Raw genomic sequence first — 24,329 nt, forward strand, 5'->3', positions numbered from 1 at the left:
TTTGAAGTAACCTCAGTTATGGGAACTTGTTATAAAATGGCAAGGAAGCAGATTGCTTTATTTGTGCTCAAATGAGGATTGAGAAGACACTTTGCTGGCGGTAAGTTCAAGAGGTAAAGGTAGAAGAAAAAATAGTGTGGACGGGCTATCCTTAAGGCACAGGTGAGTATAAAAATCAGTCATCAATTCTACCATATCGTTGCAGACCTGTGAACACACCACATAGAAAGTGATTGTGCTTACTGGGAACCTGTCTTGTGCCCAGTTGCATACCAGATGCTAGATTAGATTTGGAGGGGTCTTGGCCCCAAAATACATTTGTTTGGCTTGACCAGTATTGTCTGTGAAGCCTATTACTTAGTGAACATTTAGCTTAGGAAGTTGAACAGTGCCTGAGATACTTTTTTTTTTTTTTTAAAGCAGTAGAAACCTCATGTCTTATATAGTCAATGTCAGTAAAACCAATTTGTTTAAGTGATTAAAATCAACTAACCAAAAAAAATTTTTTTTTATTTTCTAGGTGTTCATAATGTGACTGCCCTGAGCAACCTAATAACTTGGCAGAAGGTGGATTATGACTTCAGTTATCACCAGATGGAATTCCCCTGCAATATTAATGTTTTTATTACTTCAGAGGGGAGATCACTCCTACCGGTATGATGAGACATTTTAAGATGGAGGGAGGTTACATTAGAAAGATACCTAAATTTTTATTTTGTTTCTTGGTACGGTTTATTATTGAGAAGTTAAACTTGTTTCAAAATTGGGGCTGCTGATTATCAGTAAGAGAATTAATTATTTTGTTCCTGCCTTGAGGATGAAAAACTATCTGTGAAGAACCAGATACGGCAAATCACCAGACAAGCGAAGGAAAGGTGTTGGTGGCAGCAACTCCCACATCCAGGCATAGAAAGTAGAAGCTGTCTATAAATTGTCTGATTCACATCTAGATCTTTGTTCTTACTGCCTCGGTCCCATTGTTTTCCATCAATCTTATGTGAGAAATATTTTAGAGTTCCTTTTAAAATGTTCCTGATGACATGGTAATTATTTTTATGCTTTATGGTGAAATGCTCTGGTAAATCATTAGAGTGACTGATGAAGAGAGCTTTTAATTGAGTTTCTTCATGATGAGAAGTACACCCAGTTGCTTAAAAGGTGTATAGTTCCTCTGTAAACTAGCGTTCACTGGTGTGGCCCACGTGTAAGTTTTCTGCCGGAAAGTGTGATTTGCTTTATGTGGTTTCTAGAAAGGCAGATCAGTAAGACATAGAGTACATATTCCAGGATTAAAGAAACCTTGAAAACATTTTAATTAGCTATTGTTTAGAGGTTGGCTACCTTTTTATGTGTTTACTCATCCTGTTGAGGATGTGTAAGTAACCAAAGAAAGGCTCGCTTTTGTAATTATCACTGAGGGAGTCACGGTGCTTATAAATTAATGTTAAAAAGTGACCTCCCCCCAGTGACCTCCTGATTCCTTCACCCCTGATATGGACAAAGCCTCCTCCTGAAATTTCGGATTAACTTAGGAACTTGGAAAATACTGTGTCCTGGTTCTCTCTCCAGGCAGACTGCCAGATCCACTTGCAGCCCCAGCTCACCCCCCCAAACATGGAGGAGTACGTGGACAGCCTTCTGTCCGCAGTGCTGCCCTCCGTGCTGAACAAGTTCCGCATCTACCTGACCCTTCTGAGGTTCCTGGATTACAGCATCTCCGATGAGATAACCAAGGTGTGTGTGGGGTCCAAGAAACGATTTCCCTGTGTTGATTTAGACTGTTTAATCACCTTAGGTTTATTGTGACTACTGGTGAGGTAAGTTTGCTATTTGGTCTCTGCATGTCTTTTGTCTATTGTGCACCATCAACGCATTTATAATTCTTATTTTATGGTGTTGTCTTTTTTACTTTTTTGACTTGGATCAAGTTCTTTATTATATGCAGAGAAGCAGCCTATAAAGTAGGAACATATAGAATGATGAAGTTTTGGGGGATGGAGGCAGGGGGAAATAAATATGCTGTTGTCTTTAAATCAGAGGGAAAAAGTTACAAGGAAAAAGACCTTTACACTGCTTTTTATATTTACCCATGTCGTTCCCTTTACGGGTCATCTTTGCGTGGATTCAGGTCACTGCGTGGTGTCCTTCCATTTCAGCCTGAAGAACCCTCCGTGGTCCTTGTAGGGCAGATCTGCTGTGACAAGTCCTGTTAAGTTGTTGCTTATCTGGGAATGTCTTAATTTCTCCATTTTTGAAGACTAGTTTTACCGGATGTAGAGGTCTTGGTTTGTAGACTTGCTCTTTCAGCACTTTTTACGAATGTCCTCCAGTTGCCTTCCGGCCCCTGTGGTCTCTGAGAAGTCCGCTAGTTTCTGAGGAGAGGCTTCTTTGGGCTCAGGGTCATTTGCTCTTGTGCTTTCAAGACTTTTCTTGGCTTTGGACGGTTCAGCTGTGATATGTCTGTGGGTGTGGAGTGCTTTGAGTTTGTCCTACTGGAGTTTATTGAGCTGCTTGGGTGTGCAGACTAATGCACGTCTTGGGGAAGTTTTCAAGAAATTTGGTGAAGTTTTGACCATTATTTCTTTAAATTTCTTTCTGCCCCTTCCTCCCTCCTCTCCTTCCAGCACTCTGTATATGAGTGTTGGTGCACGTGCTGGTGTCTCAAAAGTCGCTGAGGCTCTGCTCTGTTCATTTTTCCTCCTCCCTTGACTTTCTCCTGCACACACTGGACATTTGCAGTTGACCTTTCTGCACGTTTGCTGGACCTTCTTCTGCCTGCTGCACAACGCTGAGCCTTGTAGTTCTAGTGAATTTTAAGTCTCAGTTATATTGTTCACCTTCAGAATTTCTATTTGCTTTTTATTTTTTTTTTTTAAAGACTTTATTCAGAGAGAGTGAATGAGCGAGCGGGGGAAGAGGGGCGGGGGGGGAGGGGGAGAGAATCCCAAGCAGACTGCGCTGAGCGTGGAGCCTGATGCCGTGCCCCTTCCCACAACCCGCAGGTCGTGACTTCAGCCGAAACCAAGAGTTAGATGCTTAACCGACAGAGCGACCCAGGTGCCCCCTACTTGATTTTTAAATAATTTCTATCTATCTTGATATTTTTTATTTAGTGTGACATCATTCTGCTACTTTGTTTTAGCTCTTTATATGTGGTTTCCTTTAGTTCTTTGAATGTATTTAAAGAGCTGATTTAAAGTCTTTGTCTAGGGGCGCCTGGGTGGCTCAGTTGGTTAAGCATCTGCCTTCGGCTCAGGACATGATCTGCGGGTCCTGGGATCGAGCCCCACGTCAGGCTCCCTATTCGATGTGCAGCCTGCTTCTCCCTCTCCACCGCTGGTGCTCTCTCGTGCACGCCTCTCTCACCGTTTCTCTCTCTCTCTCAAATAAATCTTAAAAAAAAAAAAATAAAGTCTTTGTCTAGCAAGTCCAATATTTGGGTTTCCTCAAGGACTGTTTCTGCTGACTTCTTTGTTTCCAGTGAAGGGGTGCAGATGTTCTTGTTTCTTTCTATGTCTCCTCATTTTTGTTTTGAAAACCAGATATTTAAGTGATAGGATAGCTCTGCTCTGGTGGATCCTCCCTCTCCCTAGGGTTTGTTGTTGTTGCTTATTGCTTAGTGGCTTTTCTGAATGAACTCTATGAAATGTATTCTTTGTATGCGGTTCCTGGAGTCTCTGCTCTGTTAGCTCAGTCAGTGATCAGATAGAAATTTAATTTCCTTAGATGCCTGGAAACAGGTCTCCCAGTCAAAGCCAAGGGCTCTGTGTCTCCATGGGGGCAGGCCTTCAACACTCTGGCAACTCTTTACAGCTGTGACCCACCCTTCTCTTACTGCTTGCACAGAGAAGGTCACTCAGGATGGCTTAGGGCCTGCTCCGATCTTCTGAGGGTGTGCACGCCCCTTTGCACGCACGTGGCCTTCTGCGTTGCTGGGGAGATAGAGACCATCCTTTGGGGGCTTTTGGGAGGAGAAAAGTTCTCATTCCCTAGTTTTTTCTTTTAAGAGTTTTGGTTAGCTGCCTATTTGCCCCAACGACTATCCAGTGCGTGAAGCAGCCAGGATGATCAGTAATTGCTTCTGATTGTTTTTGCTAAGTTCCCTGGGAGAAGAGGCTGTTCACACTGGGTAAGCAGAGTCGGGCCGAATAAACACAGCCTTGCACGTGGCTTCTCGCAGGGAACCACCAGTCACGAGAATGACAGATCTCAGGAATGGTGCTTTGAAAGAACCCTCTCTTGTGATGGCCAGGCTGTCCCTTTTCAGGGCTGCAGGGGTGGGGTGGGGGTGGATAGGGAAACTAAAATGCCTCAAAGCCCAGTGTTCTTTCTTGAACAAACACTCCCTGTATTCTGGTTAGTTTTCAGACTTTTGAAGAAGCAGATTCTGAGAGTTTTTGCTAGTGTTCTTGTACCCTTCAATGGATAAAAATTCACTGGCATTTTCTGTGGCCCTCCCTCGCTCTGCCACTTCTGCTGACACTATTACCCTGCCCTGCTGGCCGTGCACATTGCTGGACCTAGATGTTTGGCCGCCCCCCCAGGTCTGTCAGCAGCATTATCCCTGCGGGTGAGGCATGGCTCTGGTACCCTCCTCGTCTCCTAAGAAGCCTGAGCAGCAGGGCTGACTTCCTTGTTTTCGCATCAGCCGATGGACTGTGTTACTTTGCTTCTCCCTACATAATGCGTAGCGTTTCTTCGTAAGCGGTAGTGTTGCAGTCCACTTACTCTCTTCATACAGGCAGTTGAGGAGGACTTCGTGGAAATGCGCAAGAACGACCCTCAGAGCATCACTGCTGACGATCTCCACCAGTTGCTCATTGTAGCTCGGTGAGTAGTACGTGTCCGTAATTGCTGTTTTAGTAAGCTCTGTGTGAACCTCCCAATTTTTAGGAGTAACTGAGGCAGATTTCTACCAGTGGAAATGTTTTTCCTTTAAAATACCTTGTGAAAGGGCTTAGTGAAGGGAGATTGTGTTTGGCCCGTGACCAGTGGAACAGGCTTGCTTTTTGTCTCTAAACTTCAAAGATCCCTCTGTGGAAGTCTAACTTGGCTCTTGACTTGTATGTAGCAACCAGATGGTCTTGACCCCTAAGCCAGTATTCCTAGGTTCTTTAAAAAGGAAGAAAGAAAGAAAAAGAACGAGATCCTGTCCTAGGTCTAGACTTAAATCCGTTTCTGTGTTTCACGCCAGGTTCCTGTCTCTCAGTGCCGGCCAGACAACACTGTCCAGAGAGCGGTGGCTCAGAGCAAAGCAGCTGGAGTCTTTAAGAAGAACCAGGCTTCAACAGCAGAAATGTGTGAATGGAAATGAACTTTAAAGATCTGACACCTAGGAGAGTAGTGGGCAGATTGTAGCCACATTATTGTAAAATTCAAATACCATTTATACCACATTGTTTTGTAGATAATTTGTATCAAAAACCAATGACTTTTCCTGAAGTCAAGCCTGGTAACATCTGAAGTTTATATAATATTCAGTAAGGGCTTTTACCTTACTGATTTTATGGAGCTTTTGATTGTTTTATAATTATATAAATTAGTAACATGTACAAAAATGTATTTGATATTAAAAGTTTAATATTGATAATGTTGCTGATACCATTTCCTTAGTTTCAGCCAAGTCATAGGTCAGACTCTGTTGAAATGCTAATGTCAACTTCATTTGAAGAAATTTGTTGGAATTCCAAAGTCAGAGGAGTTGTTCAGATTTTTACAATGTCTTTCCAATTAATGGTGGGTCTGAATGTGTTTAGTGGTCCAAGTTTGGGGAATGGGGTGTAGCTGCCATTAATTCACATGACTCTGTGAAATTCTGTAGTATCATTTCCCAGACATTTGACCACAGAAGTTTTTTTCCACTTAACAGTTGTTAATAACCTGCAGAATTAGTCTTTACATGGCAGTGGTTCCCAGACTTTTGGATTTCATGGACCAGTAACATTTCCAAAAATTTGGGGGAGAGGGTTGCCAATGTATTTTGCCAAGTAATCTTAAAGAAACCACTGTATTATCACCATTTTTTTTTCCCATAAAAGGACACTCTCCGAATAAGAGAGTCCTTTAAATGGAATAAATACAGCTTTTTTGGAAAAAACACTACATTGTCCTTTTTTTCTCATTTCACCCCTGTGCATTTGGGAACCACTGTTTTATGGGACTTAAGGGAATGCTGTCCTAGGATAGGTTGTTTTGCCCAAATAGGAAGAAAGCAAACAGTTAACTTTTTAAAATATGCCTTCTGTAGAAAATAAAGTTTTAAATTGTTTTCCTAATAATTGTCATTTAGTTGCTTTGATGATTGTATTGGATTTTAAACTTTTGTGTAAGTTTTTCCATTAGTTCCAGATGTGTTAACGAACATACCTACTAATCCAGGAATACCCAATAAAGCTTTAGGTAAGTTTTTCCCAGACCAATTACAGATTTAATATAAAAGTTTTTAGTTTTTTTTTTTTTAAAGATTTTATTTATTTGACAGAAACGGAGAGGGAGAAGCAGGTTCCCCGCTGAACAGAGAGCCTGATGTGGGAGCTCCATCCCAGGACCCCAGGATCATGACCTGAGCCAAAGGCAGATGCTTAACCGACTGAGCCACCCAGGTGCCCCTAACATAATAGTTTTTAAAGTAACAAAAATATCATTACCGATACCTAGAAAGCAGTTAATACAGTATAGTGTAATTGTGACATCAAGAATGTTTGAAAAGTTTAGACCATTACTTTTTTTAAGCTGTCAGTGGTTATGTATGAAGATTAATGTGTTTTTTTAGCCAGTAACTTACCTAGTGGGAAAGAGGAGATCAGTTAAATGATTCTGTAAGTGCTCTTTTGGCACCCCCCCCCCCATTGACATTGCTAAACAAGGAAACAGGGTTAGCCTTAAAAACCAAGAAATTCATTATGCCTAATGAACTGAAGTGAAAAATCCTAGTTGTTTAACTTTTCCTAAACTCAAATCTATTTTTATAAACTAATAGAAGTAATCTGTTTATATTTAGAATTCTAACTGGTTTTCGTTTTTATAACTGGTAGACTAGACTTCCTTAACCTTTTAGAAATAAAATCAAGACTCAACTGGATTTGTGAGAATAAAATTCGAGCAGATTAGTTATCATGTGCTTATTGTGCCAATGTGAATTGTAATTTACCAAAGAGAAGTACGTAATTTGCTTGATCTTGCAGAAAAGTTCCCTTGAAAGGAAAACCCTCTTTGAAATAAACAGAACTTCCCAAATTATTAGTACTTTGGGTTGTTTTTCATGATTGTAAGACTTATCCCATGATGTGTGGGAAAAGATCCCATGCCCTCCTGGTGGGAAATCTTCACTGAAAGCTGACTGTGGGAGGTGGTTCAGCCTGGTGTCGTCCTGCTGGCAGCCCACTTGGGTAGGAGACTGGAACCGTGGGCTGCAGAACCCCTTTCTTTTCTCCTTCGCCCACACACTGGACAGTGAAGTTTGAACACAGTTCCCTGACTGGAACAAATTTCGTGGAGCTTAAAGATACATGTATCACCTGACCTTTGCTTATATTTTCTCTCCCGTTGTGCAACACTTTAATACTCTGAAGACCCAGAAGAAAAGAACAGAATAAAGCATTCAGTTTCCGTGTTTGGGTGTTTAAAATTTGATGGTTTGTGATGGACTTCATTTGTAAAGTCATATAATCACTTAAAAGAGGAAAATACTGGAAAGGCTGAGACCCAAGTGATCAGTTACAGTTTACCTTACGAATTTTTTAATCTGATTTAGAAATCAACATTATCTTTAAAATATTAATTCTCATACACATTTGTCATTTTAAATTACAATGGTATTTTATTTTAAATAGTCACAAGATTTGACACTTCAAAAAAAAGATACCACTAATAAATAACAAATGTGGAAATACTTATCAAAGTTACAACAGACATAATGTTGAGCTGAGAATCACTTCAACAGAGTAAGGCTCTAAAGAGACCGGACAAACCAATACTTGTTTGGAATAAGATGTGCAACGTTCTCGTATGGGCTTTTCTGAGGCCATGGTTCCATGGTTCAGGATTCTAGTCATGTCAGTTTTAGTACAACTGTGCTTCAGACTAAGTTTTCAACAACCCAGTTACAGTCTGTACAAGATGTTAAGGAATGTTCCCCCGCAAAAAATTACAACTTCAACACTCATTTCAAGAATTACCAGTATCCGGGAAATGTAGTCTTCCATTCCTGAACACAGCAAAATAATTTAACAGGTGCTGGTATGCACATCCAGTGTCTCAGGTTTTATGAGTGACCAGTCTTAATTCTAGACTTTGGGGTGTACAAGGGGCAGAGTATTTTAAGCAGACTATGGGGAAAATTAGGATCAAATGGGCATACCTTTCTTGACTGTAATGCCAGTAACCCTCAATTAACTCTTAATAGGGAATGGTTAAGCCATCAAAGCTAAACTAGAAGTTTTTAATATTCAAATGCTTCTTCGTACTAGTAACACTCTAAAGTCACTAAAAACTAAATGTATTTACACAGAAATGAATGGACAAACAGAAGACAAATTATGAAAAATGCTATTCTCCTACATGTGTCCCCATGTTCATCCTTTATGTGTTTCCTTCCTACACTTCACTTATCCACCCGACTCCACAAAAGGTTCAGGTTATTACTGTCTCAAAGTAATTCTCCCCAAATTACTTTCAGAGACCAACTGCTCTGTAGTGTATAAGCTACTCACGTTCACACCTTCTAGGGTGACGTACTCCTGTCGTCCTGGCTCTCAAATCTGGAAATCTGCTCAGCTTCAGACTCCTTTAAAAACCTTTCCCAATAAACATAATTAGAATTTGTGATCCCTAGCTTCAAAGACAATACAGGTTAAAATAGCCTAATCTTTTTGGATTAAATAAAAGCCATAGGATTCTTTGTGGCTAAAAACTAAATCTGAATTATTCGTGTCTGGCATTGTGTAAACATACTTTTAAGTTCATTTTGCTGGACTTCATTAACCCCTTCAGGTTCTGCAGGGCTCTTCTGAACCTTTGCCACTGCGAAATGGATCCCTTGGGTGAAGCCAGCTTGAGTGATACTAGCAACTTGGACCATGGAACTTCGAATCTTTGCAAAGGGAGAGACTGCTCTGCTGCTACCGCCCTCTGAAGGAGAAGGAGTTCCATGAAGCCCTGTCTCAAATTCAAGCGTGCTGGGTCCAGAGCCAGGGGTCTTTTGAGATACAACTGGATGCACTGGTTCAACTGACAAATACTGGGGACCTGTTGCAGAAAAAGACACATCTAACTGAGACGGCCGGGAAGGTATCCGTTCTGTTGATTCTGATTGTGTTTCTTCACTAGAAGCTTGATTGGCCATTTGATTTCCCTCCTCACTAGCCTGCTGACAAACAGACCCTGTTTCTGACAGCTGGGTCATTTTGTTTTGTGCATCTTGTACAAATCTGTGGCAGTAAATATCCACAGGCTTGGCAAAGCTAGTCAGTATGTATATGTTGTCAGCAGAAGGACTCTTCTTCAAAGGAGACTCATGGCCTTTTCCAGACCCACTTCCATGAGCAACAATCTCTGAAGGAGCATGAATGCTAATATCAGTGCTGCTAATGGACTGGGACCGACTGCCTAACCGAGGTGCTGAAGCGATAATACCACAACTAGGAAGAACATAGTCTCTTGGCCCTACGTTCTCTAAAGAGTTAGCTAGCTGTTTGTCTTCATCAGACTTGGAATTTGTAAGGAATTCATCAGAGTGGTAGGAGTCATTCTCTGAAGACATTTCCCCATCCGACTCTGCCTGGACTTTGTTATCCATTGCACCTGTGGTTTCCATAGTTTCAAGACTACTATCTGACTTCCAAAGATTCACTTTTAAGTTTGGTTTTAGAAAGTTAACTTTCATTTCAGGTTTGGCAAAGTTTCCTAGCTTTCGGAGATTGCCAATATTTACATTGGATTTGGTCTGTTTCACTTTTTGATTTAGAGATGAAAATTTGCTCATTAAAAAATTCTTTCCCTGTGCCAAAGAGCCTTGGTTTTGAGATCTGATGCCAAGGATGTCTTCATGAGGTTTACTGCTCTTCCTACAAATTAGAAGAGAAAACAGTTAACTCCCTCTGAAATCCAATATGCCATTTCCAGTTACTGTTAAGTGAAAGCTGTTACTTAAATTGGGCCCAATTTCTGAAACCGTGCACTGCTAATTGGTAAAATCAGATAATCCCTTGGAGTTGATGCTAGAACAGTACTGTACAATAGAAATGTAAGCTAGATGTAGTTTTAAATTTTTCTAGCCATATTAAAAATAGAAATTTTGATTTTATTTAATCCAGTATATACAAAATAGCTCAACATATAATCACTACTAAAAGATGATTAATGAGGTATCTTACTCTTTTTGTTACTAAGTCTTTGAAGCAATCAGTGAGTAGTAGTTTACAATCGGGCAGCAGAAGCCTTTTAAAACATTGACAAGCTGTCCCGGGGCACTGAGTGGGAAGGGTGCCCTGGCTGTGCGACTTTAACCCCCAGTCCGGTAAGCAGTTTCCTGCGTGTCCTGTCCTCAAGCAGCCCGTGCACTGAAGAGCCAGCCTGTGGAAATGCTACATCTGTAAATCGTAATCCTACTCTGTCAAGATCCTCACAGTAGTTGGATTAATCATGTTGAGTTCTTCTGGATCAAAACTGTGTCTTTAGATTTGATCATTATTATTGCATGTTTCCTTCAACTGGATTCTCTTTGGCATTCAGAGGAGGGGGAAGCAGCAGAGGAAGGGAGATAAGCCTCCCAATGGTTGCCTCAACCTGCATTTTTGTGTATTCTAAGAATTAAAAACACCACACCCAAAATTCAGACAACAGTAGTTTCCCCCCTTACCTGTGGGGGATATATTCCAAAACCCCCAATGGCTAGCTGAAGCCACGGATAGGATCAAACCCTGTATGTACTATGTTTTTCCCTATACATATATAATCTGTGACAAAGTTTAATTTATAACTAGGCAGAGTATAAGAGATTAATAATTTATAATACCGTAAATAAAATTTATATGAACGTCCTCTCTCTAAAAATCTTATTGTACTGTACTCACCCTTCTGGTGAGGATGTGAGATGATAAAATGCCTGCACGGTGAGATGAAGTGACTGAGCGTCAAGAGGAGGATCACCTGCTCCCAGACCAGGGCTGACCACAGCTAACTGAAACGTGGATGGGGGAGGAGGAGACTACTACAGTCACTTTCGGGGCAAGTGGCTACCATTTAGGGCAGGTCTACTACATGGACAACCTAAACACCAGCCAAGCCAACACAGACTATAGATGGGAATGTACAGCATCTTAACTAAAGCTGTCTGCACCCATTCCAACTTGGCTGAATTCAGGTGGGAGGGGGGCAGAATGTTTATGTTTCCTGTGGATTACCTACAATTATTTTAAAAGATACGGGATATGTAATAAAGGGTTTTCTCATTTGGCATTCCCTCATGACAGCTGTTAAGTATAAGAAAAAGTGACTGCTATTTGCCACATGTTTCAGTACGGATATTTGACTTTCTGGTCATGAGCATATTTCGTAAAAATTAGGAATGTTAAAGAGCTACTGAAACAATTCTCTCTACTAACACAAGACTGAACAGTTTTTCTCTAGATGACCAAATGGCTCTTCTCTAGTCGAATGTGGGCCATGAAACATAATCAGATGGGAAATCCAAATTTTAATGTGAAATAATCTCTTTATAGGCATTCCTTCCCCAAATTCAGAACCCACTGGCACTTATAGAGAAAATGACAGCCAGTATGTTTTAAAGTTGTTTAAATTATGGCCACAGAAATTTGACATTTCCCAGTCTAAATACCAATATATTACCAATAATTTGATTTCTCCCCATTTTGCAGATACTTTTAAAGAAATAAGACTTTGGATAATAAGGTCTTTATTCTTGAGAAAATCAAAGTAGTATACTTACCTCTCAAGTTTTTTCTCAATTATAGGTACATCTAATCCCATGGCTTGCTTGGTTATCTGCAGCATCTCTGCAATGCACTGAAGGGTATCTGAAACCCAAATACAACTGCTTGCTAGTTTCTCCAAAAACATACTAAAATAGCACTTGTAATTCAGAACCCTAAATGAAATTTGTGATCTTAAATTTAAATACAAGTTTATTTGCTACAATTTACAGAAAACTGCTTGTTATTACTCTCCCCACTAATTCAAAATGTTCTGAAACAAATTTTAACAGAAGAGTTAATAAAGGGCAAATGAGCCAAATCAATTGGAATTAAAAGTTTATTCTCATTTGTCCTGTGTTAGTCCTGTGTTAGATGCCAAGGCCACAGCCGTGAACAAGACAGCAATGTTCCCTGACTACTGTCCATGAGAAGCATATGTGGTGGTAAAAAGCGCTAGGACCCCTATGACCAAACACACTGAGATATTTCCCATTACAGACACCCTTGCCCCAAGCTAGATCAGTTCAAATAAGTTCCCTGCTTTCTGGACACAGAGTAGCTATTTTAAGATTACAAAGCTATGTTCCATTTGTAATGGTATGTACTGTCCCCACAAAAGTTACCACTGAATACTGTCCTCTCTCCATTACCTTTCCCGTCCTCTTCTGGATTGCGCATTACAGCTCTCAGTGTGTGGAAATAGCCACTTGCTTCTTTATATCTGTAGTGCAATCGCATGCAGGAGAACTTCGGCTTACCAAAGAGAGTGGGTTCAGGACCTAAAACCCAAACGAATATGGTTAAATCTTTAACATAAAATTTACTTTTTTCTGTATCTTCGAAATACTAACACTTATTCGTTGGTTAGGTACTTAGCACATTTTTCTTATTCTAAATGAGAGTACACAAAATACAATCATGACAATAAGATGATTTGGTTTGATGAGACTAAAAAACTCTTCTTTAGTCTCAAATATTTAAACTTTCTTGATCCTTGGTTAAATCTTCACAAGGTAAGTAATAAAAGAAATAGTTATTAGACTCTATCATCCACCACTAATCTCTAAAGAATAGAGTCCTAAGAAATAGACCACTTGCAATATCAGTATCCTTTTCTGGTTCTATTAAGTTGTAATGCTTGCTCAATGTGGCCCACTCTTGGGAGAACAGTATTTGCTTTCTAGGACTTGGTTAGCATGTTAAAATTTACCTATTTCTATTTTTTCCAGGTCTTCTAGACTTAGTCGTTGATACTGGTTTACTTTATCAACTTCATCATCATAACTGGATAAAGGGAAAGGAAGTAAAAAAATAGGATTAAAATCAAAAGCATATTTGGCTTGTCAGCTGAGATATAATAGTAGCAACTTCTATGCAGTTAAAATCTTCCAGGGCTCAATACACTCTGGGATAGAGTTAAACATTTTAAAAACTAGATGAAATGAGATTAACATATATGTAATTCAGTAGCGAAAGGAGAATCAGCTTATAGATCTTACACTAAAATCAATTACAAAATATAATTTGTTTTATAAAAACTTTTACAAAATAAAATCAACAAACCTAAAACTTAACCTAAAAGGAAGGCAAACACACACATACATATACTGAAGGTATGTGTTTGTGAATAACACAGCAGATAAACCTGCTGTCCAAAATCAAGAATAAAAAAATCCATATGATCAATGCCAACGGGCACCTGGGCCAGTGACTTAAAAAAATGACTGTTCATACAAGGCCAAAAAGAAAGTATTTACTTAGAGAAAAAAATTGATTTTGGTAAGGCAAATGAGAAAGTACTTGTATTTGTGCTAGTGGCATTGTTAATTAGTAGTCTTTCTGGAGATCTGGCAATAAACCACACAATTACTAGAATTCATCATACTCTTGTAACCAAAGAGAAGCATGTGTGTGCATGCATGTGCACAAAATTATCTGCACAAAGACAAGTGTATCATTGCTAATAGAAATAAAATGGAAGTATCAGTGCTAAACAATGGGGAAATGTGTACTGGATAGTAATAAAAAATGTATACTCATTAACAAAGGATATGGAGTACATCAAAACATGGAAAATATATAGGAAATAAACTAAATGCTAAAAGAATATTATATAAACACTGATTACAACTCTAAAATCACATTTTCAAACTGATAAGAGGAACAGTGATGTAACAGTATGTAAAGTTCAGTGAAGTTCCATATAGCAAAACCAGATTCATTAAAGAACAATTAAAAGCTTTAAATCAATAAGCAACTTACTAGGCCACGTAGTAGGCAGAGTTAGAAAGCAGTAACAGCACATCCACATCTCTGTGAGTAGCATCAATGAGGCTAAACAGACATGACACAGGGAATAAAACATTTTCATTTTCATCTGCGTTCTCACCAAAATTCTTTCTATAGCAGAACCACTTAAGATAAAAGATTGGTTGGGGTGGGAATCAATCAGTGAGTCCTACTTTTAAAGTCAGATGTATACAATCTATCCATTTGGAGGGGGGGAAAAAGGAACCCAGTTTGAGGAGGGGGGTAGGTGTCAGGAAAGGACGGTAGCTGAGGAGAGGTCCCTTCTCAGTGGTGGTCAAGGAGGTGGGAGGACTCAGGAAAACAAGATAATTTGCAGGGGGAGGGGATTGGGAAGAAAGGAAAACCCTCAGGTTCAGAAGGGAGAAAATGTCTAGATTATCTCACAAGACCTAACTTCACATTAAGTATATTTTTACACACGTGTAGAATGCATGCATCTTTTGGGGGAAAAAAATTACAAAGAACATTTAGGTGCAAAAATGGGACCAAGCCCAAACCACTTTGTATGTTTCTTACTCCAGATTTATTTGGCTTCTAAAGAACGGGTAAACACTTCCTTAGTCTAAGTCCGTTTTGCTGTACTTTCCCTCCACTCACAAATCAAATATCAAACTAAGGGTCAGAAACAAGGTGAGTGTTGATGAATCCATTAAACCTACAGCAAAATAGTGATTACTAATAAAAAAATGGCCCACGTATAAAATCTACAAATAACCAACAGATAAAGCAGGCAAAATGTGAACTTGAAGCTTCTAATATTCATCTAATATAAACAATATGAATTTCCAATCAAAAGGTGGAAATTAATCTATGTTCTAATATTGGTCTCAAAATTCCACTGTACGAGTGGGTATTGCTCCCTTAGAATTTCGTACCTATTTGCCAAGATTTACCAAATGCTACTGAAAAACAAATGGAAAACAGGAGGGAAGAAAATCATTTGTCGATGGAAGTCCCGTCCTCCGACTGCGTCAGAATGAGGTCATGGTTTAGTGCGTGCTGCGGCGGAAAGCGCACCAGAGTCTGAACCCGCAGTAATTTACAGCCGCAGCACCTTGTCGCAGCGCACGTACCTCGGACGGTCTTAATCTAACAACAAATACGCCTCGATTTTCACCTAAAATAATACCGAAAAATACGGCGACTGAGATGCCAGGACCCACGACCCCACAGCCGGACCCCAGATGTGCGCCCTAGCTGACCCGGCCGCGGAGCCCCCGCCGCCGTACTCACTCGCGCGCCGGCCGCGGGCGCTGCCGCCGAGCCACCGCGGTGACGTCAGCGCACATCCCGCGGGCGAGAAAGTCCTCGTACGCGTCGGCGCGGCCGCAGAGCAGTTCCGACCCGGGCGGCACTATTTACATCAGTCCCCCAGGATCCTCAGTCACTAACACTATGTCTCTAACAGAAAGCACTGGGCACGTAACAGGCGGTCAGGAAAAGCCCCCCCCCCCCCCGCGGTTTTACTGGAGTCTCCGCTGCAGTAAATAGAGTCCCTCCCCCCACCCTCCCCCGAAGCGCACAACAGACACGACTGTCAACACGGACGAGAAAATTAAGGCCCCCCCCGAACTCCCCCGCCCCCCGCGCTCGCAGCCTCCAAGCTGCTCTACTCGTTCTTGTTCTCCTGCCAGTCAGGCATGCCCTCCTTCCACACGATGAACACAAACACCGCCAGCACCACATGCAGCCCCACCACCGCGACAATGGTCGCGTAAAAGCCACTGTCGTCAGGAGACATCAACAGGAGACTTTGGAAAAGCAGCAATTTGCAGGAAAAATACAAGCCCACAGGAACTTTAACCATCAGTCCTGCAAAGAGGAGAAAAATCTTGAAAGTCGTGGCCAGGCTGCCGCCTTCGGGCTTGGGCTCGGCAGCGTTGCCGGTGGCATTGCCGGTGGCGTTGGTGGGCCGCTGGGCGGTCGGCGGAGGCCTGTGGGAGCGCGGCATGGTGTCCGTCCGTCAGTCAGTCGGTCCGTCCGTCGAGAAGTCGAAGCTCAGTCACAGCCGCCTGCACCCAACCTCGCGCCTGCAGCGACTGCGGAGACTGCGGCAACTGCGGCAACTGCAGCGCCAAGCCCCGCCCAGGAGGCACAGCTCGCTTCCGGCCGCCCCCGCTGCCGCGGCACGCACCCAGCGCGCATGCGCGCCCGCCCCCGCCAGCCCGCCCGCGCGCGGCGCCTGGCCCACGGAGGGGCGGGGCGCCGAGGTGCCCGCAGTGCCCGGGGTCCCCGCCGGACCCTCGCCGGACCCCCGCCGGACGCCACGGCGGGGAGGGGCCGTCACCGCCACTGGAAAGGACGCGGGCGGCCGCGGCACCGCGAGCGTCTGTCCCCTGCGCTCACATGCCCAACAGCGTGGCTGCTGCACTGAAACGGGTGAAGGGGTCATCTACTCGGGGTAGAAGAAGCGGATTCAGTAGAGCTGGGCAAAATAAAGAGTGTGCTGGTGGTGGTCCCGCAGGGCACCTGGGCAGGACGCCTGGCGTCCTTCCTCTTTTTAGGCTCCTCTTGCCACCCGCGGCGCGCCCCCAGGCACCCGTCATTCAGGGCCCAGCGCTTTGGCGGCAACGGGGCGCAGGGCTGGGGTTGGGGGGGGGCGACCGGGACCGGCAGGCCTTTGTGCCGGGGGCTGGCCGCGGGCGGTCCAAACAGCTCGGGGCTGCAACCCAAGAGGCGGCGGCGGTGGAGCGGGGGAGGCCCGCGGGCGGTTCGGGGGCGGTGCAGGGGCGGTGCGGGAGTGGGGGGAGAGGAGGCGCAAGGAGGGGGCCGTTCCTGTGCGGCAGGGCTGTGTATTTGTCAACTGCGGCCGGAACTGGTTTTGTGCCGGAGAGTTAAGCGGCTGGGACTGCAGTGCAGCAAGTCTCTGGCGCAAAATTTAAGGGGACGTCAAAAACACCAAGCAATCAAGATAATTTTTAGTGCAGTATTTTAAAAAATCAAAATTAATTCCAAAATATGAGGAACAAAACACCAGCGTTTTAGATAAAGATAGGATCCGACCCTGCACCTCTACAACCTTAACCCCTGTAAAAGTTTATCAAAACACGTAGCTCAACCCGACAACAAAAAGAGCCCAGTTTTTAAAATGGGCAAAGGATTTCAACATTTTCTAAGGAAGATAAACAAATGGCCAACAGGCACAAGAAAAAATCCTTCACATCCTTTGTCAATAGGGAAATGCAAATCAAAACCACAGTGAGATACCACTTCACACCCCTGAGGAGTACAATTTAAGAAAAAAAAAAAAGGAAAGCAAGTATTAGGAGGTGGAAAAATTGGAACCCTCATACACGGCCGGTGAGAATGTCAAATGGTGCAGTCACTGTGTAAAATAGCTTGATGGTTTCTCAAAAGCACAGAATTACACATGACCCAGCAATTCCCACTCCTAGGTATGTACCCCCAAATAAAAACTGGTGTTCAAACCAAAACTTGTATGTGACTGTTCAGAGTATTACTATTTACAATAGCCAGAAGCTGGAAACAACCTAAATGCCCATCCATGGAAGAAAACAAACAAAATGTGCTATCTCCACAGGACGGAATACCATTCAGCTGTAAGAAGGAATGACGTTCCGATACATGCCACAGCATGTGTGAACCGTGGAAAAATGATGCTGAGCAAACGAAGCCAGTCACAAAAGGTCACATGTTACATGATCCCATTTATATGAAATGTCCAGAACAGAGACATCTATAGAGACAGAAAGTAGATTAGTGGCTGTCTGGGCAGAGGGACAGGAGAATAGGGGGTGATCGCTAGTGGGTACAGGGCTTTCTTCTGGAATAATGAAAATGTGAATATACTAAAAGCTATTGAATTGTATGCTTTAAATGGATGGATCATATGGCATATGAATTATATCTTAATAAAGGTGTTTTTAAAAACATACACAGAACCCGGGAGTGAATGGCTGAGGCAGACAGGTACCAACTGGTGAAGACCCCAAGCCCCACGGCTGGCTGGCTGGCTGGCTGGCTGAGCTGGCGCAGTCATTCCCAGAGCTGCCTCTCCCTGTCCTCCATCAAGGTCTGCCTGCTCTGGGTCCACTGCTCTGGCTCAGCTGGTAGACTGTACAAAGGTTCTGCAGCAACTCAGCTAGCCAAAGAACCAGTTTCCAAACATCTCCCTTCAGGGGCAAACTGTCCACCATCCAGAAGATCTTCAAGCTTTGCAAATGAAGAAAAATACCAGTGGCGAATTTAAAGAAATTTTAGCAGTATTATAAAGGATGGCAACCACAAGACAAAGTAGAGAGGAGCTAACTAGGAGGGTTCTTAAAGAAATTCCAATGGACACATGATACCCATGAGAGAATAATCCACCTGAGAGGAAAATGTAGTGAATCTGAAGATGGTACTAATTCTGTATCTGAAAAAGCATCTCCTCTGGAATAAAAGGCAGAAGAGAAGACAAGACTGTTCTGAAACAATGCTGATTCCTGCTCCAGCTCCTCTAGAGCCCAAATCTAAGGCTCCAGATCACCCGTGCCTCCCAAAGGGGCCAAGACTGCGGCCAGCCACAGGGTGGCGAAGTGTCTCCTATTACCACGAAGATACTAAGACTCTTGATAGGCAGGTCCCTATCCAGCCTGTTTTGCAAGCCAACAAGCCAAAACATGACCTTCAAAGTCACCGACTCCAAAGCATCAGCTTCACTATCTACTCCATCCACATCAGCTTGTCTCACAGCTTCAAAGGCAGTAGTTTCTAGTAAAACAGTAATAGTGGGAAACACAAGAGGCAAGAAAAAAACTAGCAAGTGCTAAGAGCTCAGCCACTGGCAGATGCAACCACTTCTGGTATGGTCAGCCTTAGAGGAGATCCTTCTGAGACCAGAGTGCAGAGTCTCAGACCCAAGTAGTCTGTCCCTGTCACCCAGGAGCAGACCACAGGCAAATGCCACAAGTCTGTTCCCCCACACACACACCTTGTCCTCCTCTTGAGAATCAATACATCACTTCCTCAGACACTCCCATTGTCCTGTTTAGCAATGAAGCTCCTTGCCCGTTCCTCCTTAGACCCAAGTTAGTGTCTGTACTGAAGAGACAACACACAGAACCATTCTCCATCAGGCACTGATGTGTTAGCACCAACAAGAGAGGGAAGACAGCACGTCAGCCAATGAGATCTAAGCCGAAGGGACAATCTTCAGAATCTCTGTGCCCCATAGGACAAAGGACAAAAGGTACCATTAGGTGCATGACTCTGACTGTGATGGGCCTCTTTTGGCCACCACCAACCATGAGGAAGAGGAGGAGGAGGACAGTGGTGGTGAATGTGCTTTGGCACGTAACACAGGCAAAGGGACGCTCTCACAATAAAACTTAGCAGTAGACCATCTAAGAAAGAATGAGAAGACATAACATCTTGCAGTGGTGACATGTGAAGAAGAGAGGCAGGGAATCCAGGAACAAATTGGAAATTAGGAGACTTAGCCAGAGGCCCACAGCTGAAGAATTCGAGCAAAGAGCTATCCTAAAACAAAGGCATGAAGAAGTAGACCAGAAAATACAAATGGAACTACAAGGCAGAGTCCGCAGAAAGCCTGGGCAGAGACCCACAGGGGCAGAGCTGGGAGCATGAAGCGTTTTGGAATCAGGAATACATAGAGGTCACTGACTCCCCTGACTATGATCATCAGGCACGTAAGTCCTGGGCCAGGTTGAGACCTATAGACAAGGGAGAAGTGCAGAATTAAATGAACTTAAAGGCCCAGAAAGGTTTCATCATCCATCATGAAATGTGAGACTGTTTGGAAATAGCCATCGGTAATCTTTGGCGGTAGCGCCACTTGCTAAAAATGTGATAATGTGCTGGAATGCAAAAGCTCATCTTGAAGAAGAGAGGGCTCTGCTTTTTTTTTTTTTTTGGACAGCGCTCCTCACCTGTATAACCCAGATGAGGCCACCAAAGGGAAGGGTGCAGTGACACTTGCTGTCTAGCATGTGTTATCCGTGTAAGTTATGCTTCACGAGGAGCTTTACCAAAGAAGATGAGCAGAACACAATCACTGGCTCCCAGTTATCCAAAGTCAAATCGTACAGTGCAGGCTTAAAGAAAAATGAGGAGTTCGATTGCTAGGCACTAGAAAGGGGTGGGAGTCAAACAAAATCAGAACAAAAGAGAAGTATTTCATCATGTGAATGAAGAAAAGAGAAAATTGGAGTAGGCATTTGGCATCTGGGACGTTATTATGGATTTGGGAATCTCACCACCCAACAAGTTTTCTTAAAGACCTGATCCCAGGAAAGGAGACCGTCTGGTTTCAGCCCTGAGAGGGTTCAGTTCATACAGCACCGGTACAATACAGCAATTTTGGTTATGCCAGTGAGCCCAGTTTCCAGAAAGACGTCTGAGTGTTTTTATACATGTTGTTCTTAAATGCAAGAGACTTCTAACAAGAGACTCTAACAAGAGTGCTTATCCCAATTTTGTAGCAAGCTTTAAATAGCACAGCTAAACACACTTTACGTAGTTTGAAACTCCTCATCCAGGATACCAACTTTACAGGAGAATTACAGGATCAGAAATCAAGTCAGGTGCAAGGTGACCTTACAAAATGGGAGTCAGCTTTAGAAATAAACCTTCTGGTCTTTCCCTATTTCAATTATCTCCAAAGTAGGAATAAAAATACTTGATCTAAGGAAGATGATACTGACCATCACGACACCTTTAAAAATCTCAAGTGCAAAGTTAAAACGCAAGCAAAATAACCTGCAGTTATTTCTGAATGGGAATTAAAAGTACTACCTTTTTTGGGGTGCTGCATTAAGTTGAACTGCTATTAAAAAAAATTAAGGTACATAAATAAAAAATTTTTACCAAATGGCTCATAGGAGCATAGAATTTTTCTGCTAATTTGTATGTGAGGAAGACCTCATCTCTTATTTTAAGAGTCTGAAAATTGCATCCATACATAAAGTATTGATTATCAAAGTGAAATAATCCATGAAATTAAAGTCATGGAAGGTTTCCCAATGAACCCAAAGCCAATATTGTTTTTTTATTTATATATATATATATATATATATATATATATATATTACCTTGCATTCAGTTGTTCTTTCAAGCTTGTTTTATGCCCCTTTTATTAAAATCACATGAAATGTAATATACAATAAAATCTAAATAGAGCCATTTATCCTCAGAGCTTGGTCTAAAACTTTCTGCAATGTTTCTGATTCATAATACTGAAGATTATAATGTTAGATTTCAGCCTAGAAGCAAACATTCAATCTGGTGAATAAATTTAGATCCTGCCGTTCACTTTGAAGAATGACTTGAAACTGATTTTTGTTTCAAATATGCTGAGCATTAGTTGGCCTATTTATTTTGTGAAAGGCCAGGATACTTTACAACCAACCAAAGTAACTAGCTAGCATCACCGCACTTTTTGCTGCACTGTTATGTGCTTCAGAACAATAAACCTAGATCTGGGAGGCGGGTGAGGCCCAGCTGTGAACTGTAGTTCTACAATTTGGGTTTTTAAAAAATCAAATATTCCTTTAAAATATTTCTCTTCATTACTGAGTTGTTTTAATGCCCCTTTAATTTTGCACCCAAGGTGAGGGCCTCAGTCAGCTTGCCTTAGTGACCAGCCCTGTATTTGAAAACTGCCATGCATCACGCATGCATGCCCACAGCTTTATGGACGACCACTAGTACTAACTAGGACAACAGCATCAGAAATTTAAGTGCCATTAGTTACCAGGACATCACTCCAACTCACCTGGGGTCACAGTCAATGAGGGCCCAGCCCCCATGGAACTTCTCATCATCAGGCAGCAGTAACTTCATATAACTTTGTAACAGCTGGTTAATCAGTTCCTGGTGGCCTCTCTGATTCTCCTTATGCAAAGCTTCATGTTCTTTCTCCTTGGTAAATATGGAATAAAGATCTTCTGTCACTGGAATGCCTTGCATCAAATCTAGAGTAGAAAGTGTTAATATCTATCATCATCTTAATTTGCTAATACATTTTTAAAAAACAAAAGAGAATGTAAGACCTAAAACAACAGAACTCATAAGAAAACACAGGCATGAATCTTGGTGATCATGGATTAGGCTTTTTTGTTTTAGATAGGACACTAAAATCACAAGCAACAAAAACAAAAAATCGACAAAGTGGCCATCACCACAATTAAGAACTTTTGTGTCTCAAAGGGCAAGATCATGAATGTGAAAAGACAATCCACAGAATGGGTGAGAGTATTTACAAATCATCTGATATTCTGTATTCAGAATATATAAAGAATTCCTACAACTCAGTAACAAAAAGACAAGCCGATTTTCAAATGGGCATAGAGGGAGGCCTGGGTGGCTCAGTCAGTTAAGCGTCTGCCTTCAGCTCGGGTCATGATATCAGGGTCTTGGGATCGAGTCCCGTATAAGGCTCCTTGCTCAGTGGGGAACCTGCTTCTCCCTCTGCCCCTCCCCCCTGCTTGTACTCTCTCTCTCTGGAAAATAAATATTTAAAAATAAAATAAAATAAAACGGGCATAGGATCTGAACAGACAAGCTAACTTCTTCATGGTGTGGCCTGTAGCTCAAGCTTCAGGAAGCACTGTAATCCATTCCCCACAGACGGGCAGGACAGCGAGACTGTCAGCTTCTGGGACAGAGGTGCCGACCACTGGCCTTACACGGGGAAGCAGTGAGCCCAGACTGCTACTGGCCTCTCTCTCACCTTTGAAGAAATCCAGCTTCGAGATTCAGGTGAAGCTGATGCTATGGATGGTCAGAGTGAGAGAGGGACAGAGCCTGGGTCTGCAGTGACATAACTGAGCTGCTAGATCCATCAAGGGAGGAAAGGTATCTTATTTTTCCTTGATTAAACTGCTGAAATCCAGTTTTCCAGTCAACACACACCCTACCTGTGGCAAAAACCAAACTTCTTTACACCAGACATCACAAATTCCTAACTGGCCTGTGTCGAGGCCCTACTATTTCATGTATGACAAATAATCAGATTAAAAATAGGATTTAAAAAATATTCTCAGAGACCACAGGACAAGCTGTTACTTTGGTTCTAATCCAGTATGCTCTGCATTTACTTTAATCCTATGAGGTAATACTTTCATGCAAATTCAATTTACAAAATATGCCAACATATGAATTCCACTAGGCAAGCAACCCTCCATTTCCTCTTCCAAATAATAATAAGAACTGGTTAGGATAATCCCTAAATCTGATACCCTGATATTATGTTCATTCATTCTTTTTTTTTTTTTTTTAAGATTTTATTTATTTATTTGAGACAGAGAGAATGAGAGACAGAGAGAGAGAGAGCACATGAGAGGGGGGAGGGTCAGAGGGAGAAGCAGACTCCCTGCCAAGCAGAGAGCCCGATGCGGGACTCGATCCAGGGACTCCAGGATCGTGACCTGAGCCCAAGGCAGTCGCTTAACCGACTGAGCCACCCAGGCGCCCTGTTCATTCATTCTTATCGGAAAGGATGGTGTGTTGCCTACAGCAAGAACGTACGATAAATGTCATATGGGGGAAAGAAAGACATCTCATTACATCTCTCAGCCTTGAGTAATGGAAAAACAAATAGAATGTGGGGTTTTCAGTTGATGAGGTTTTAGGCTACCTCATTCCATACTCCAGGAACCTCAACTCTGCCTTCTGTGGCAAGAACAGCAAGCTGACAAATACGTATGGGAATGAGCTGTTGCTCTTGTTGCTTCACCCTAAAAAATTCGTCAAATTCGAGTCTTGTAAAAATGTGAATTTGATTTCTTGGGTAAGATGCTGAATATAGAAACACAAGTGTATTATAAAACATGAACTATGTCAATGAAGTTGGTTTCTGTAAAACACTCATCACAGAGGAATAACAAATTTTAAAGAAAGAAAGGCATTTAGGTTCCTTACCTATAACAGCTTGCCTATAAGCATCCTTAAATCGATTCAGGTAATACCTATTTGCCGAGTTAACACCATCTTTCATAACTCCTGCTAACTTCCTTTCTCCTGTCCTTGTAAAGTCACCCTGTCAAGGAAAAAGTCATTTTGACAATTGATTCAAACACAAGAATGTTCCCAAAGTCAATGTGGGCTTTCAATACAAGACCAAAA

The 24,329-nt window shown here is 42.3% G+C and overlaps 2 protein-coding genes and 1 pseudogene across 7 annotated transcripts in view; 2 read left to right on the forward strand and 1 right to left on the reverse strand.

Annotated features, from left to right (window-relative positions):
• Positions 1–6,278, forward strand: part of MCMBP (minichromosome maintenance complex binding protein) — a 46,927-nt gene extending 40,649 nt beyond the window's left edge. For 2 of the 3 annotated variants that reach the window (XM_036123812.2, XM_036123813.2), the window contains exons 13-16: positions 521–654; positions 1,570–1,734; positions 4,742–4,830; positions 5,195–6,278. In XM_036123812.2, the coding sequence (XP_035979705.1) occupies positions 521–654; positions 1,570–1,734; positions 4,742–4,830; positions 5,195–5,321 (515 nt within the window). In that variant the 3' untranslated portion in view covers positions 5,322–6,278. Of the gene's footprint in view, positions 1–520; positions 655–816; positions 1,735–4,741; positions 4,831–5,194 lie in introns of those variants that run through there. The other variant, XM_078077061.1, reaches the window with a different exon arrangement.
• Positions 6,279–7,792: 1,514 nt separating this feature from the next.
• INPP5F (inositol polyphosphate-5-phosphatase F) overlaps positions 7,793–24,329 on the reverse strand; it is an 83,800-nt gene continuing 67,263 nt past the window's right edge. The window contains exons 14-20 of one of the 4 annotated variants that reach the window (XM_036123805.2): positions 24,126–24,243; positions 21,979–22,177; positions 14,196–14,267; positions 13,144–13,217; positions 12,584–12,712; positions 11,948–12,035; positions 7,793–10,064 (exon numbers count right to left, since the gene is read on the reverse strand). In XM_036123805.2, the coding sequence (XP_035979698.1) occupies positions 8,912–10,064; positions 11,948–12,035; positions 12,584–12,712; positions 13,144–13,217; positions 14,196–14,267; positions 21,979–22,177; positions 24,126–24,243 (1,833 nt within the window). In that variant the 3' untranslated portion in view covers positions 7,793–8,911. Of the gene's footprint in view, positions 10,065–11,947; positions 12,036–12,583; positions 12,713–13,143; positions 13,218–14,195; positions 14,268–15,476; positions 15,744–17,155; positions 20,334–21,978; positions 22,178–24,125; positions 24,244–24,329 lie in introns of those variants that run through there. The other 3 variants (XM_036123809.2, XM_078077060.1, XM_078077059.1) reach the window with 3 other exon arrangements.
• Positions 16,590–19,956, forward strand: LOC144382517 (phosphatase and actin regulator 2 pseudogene; annotated as a pseudogene).

Source organism: Halichoerus grypus, chromosome 7 (genome assembly GCF_964656455.1).
Source record: "Halichoerus grypus chromosome 7, mHalGry1.hap1.1, whole genome shotgun sequence".
NCBI lineage: Eukaryota > Metazoa > Chordata > Mammalia > Carnivora > Phocidae > Halichoerus > Halichoerus grypus.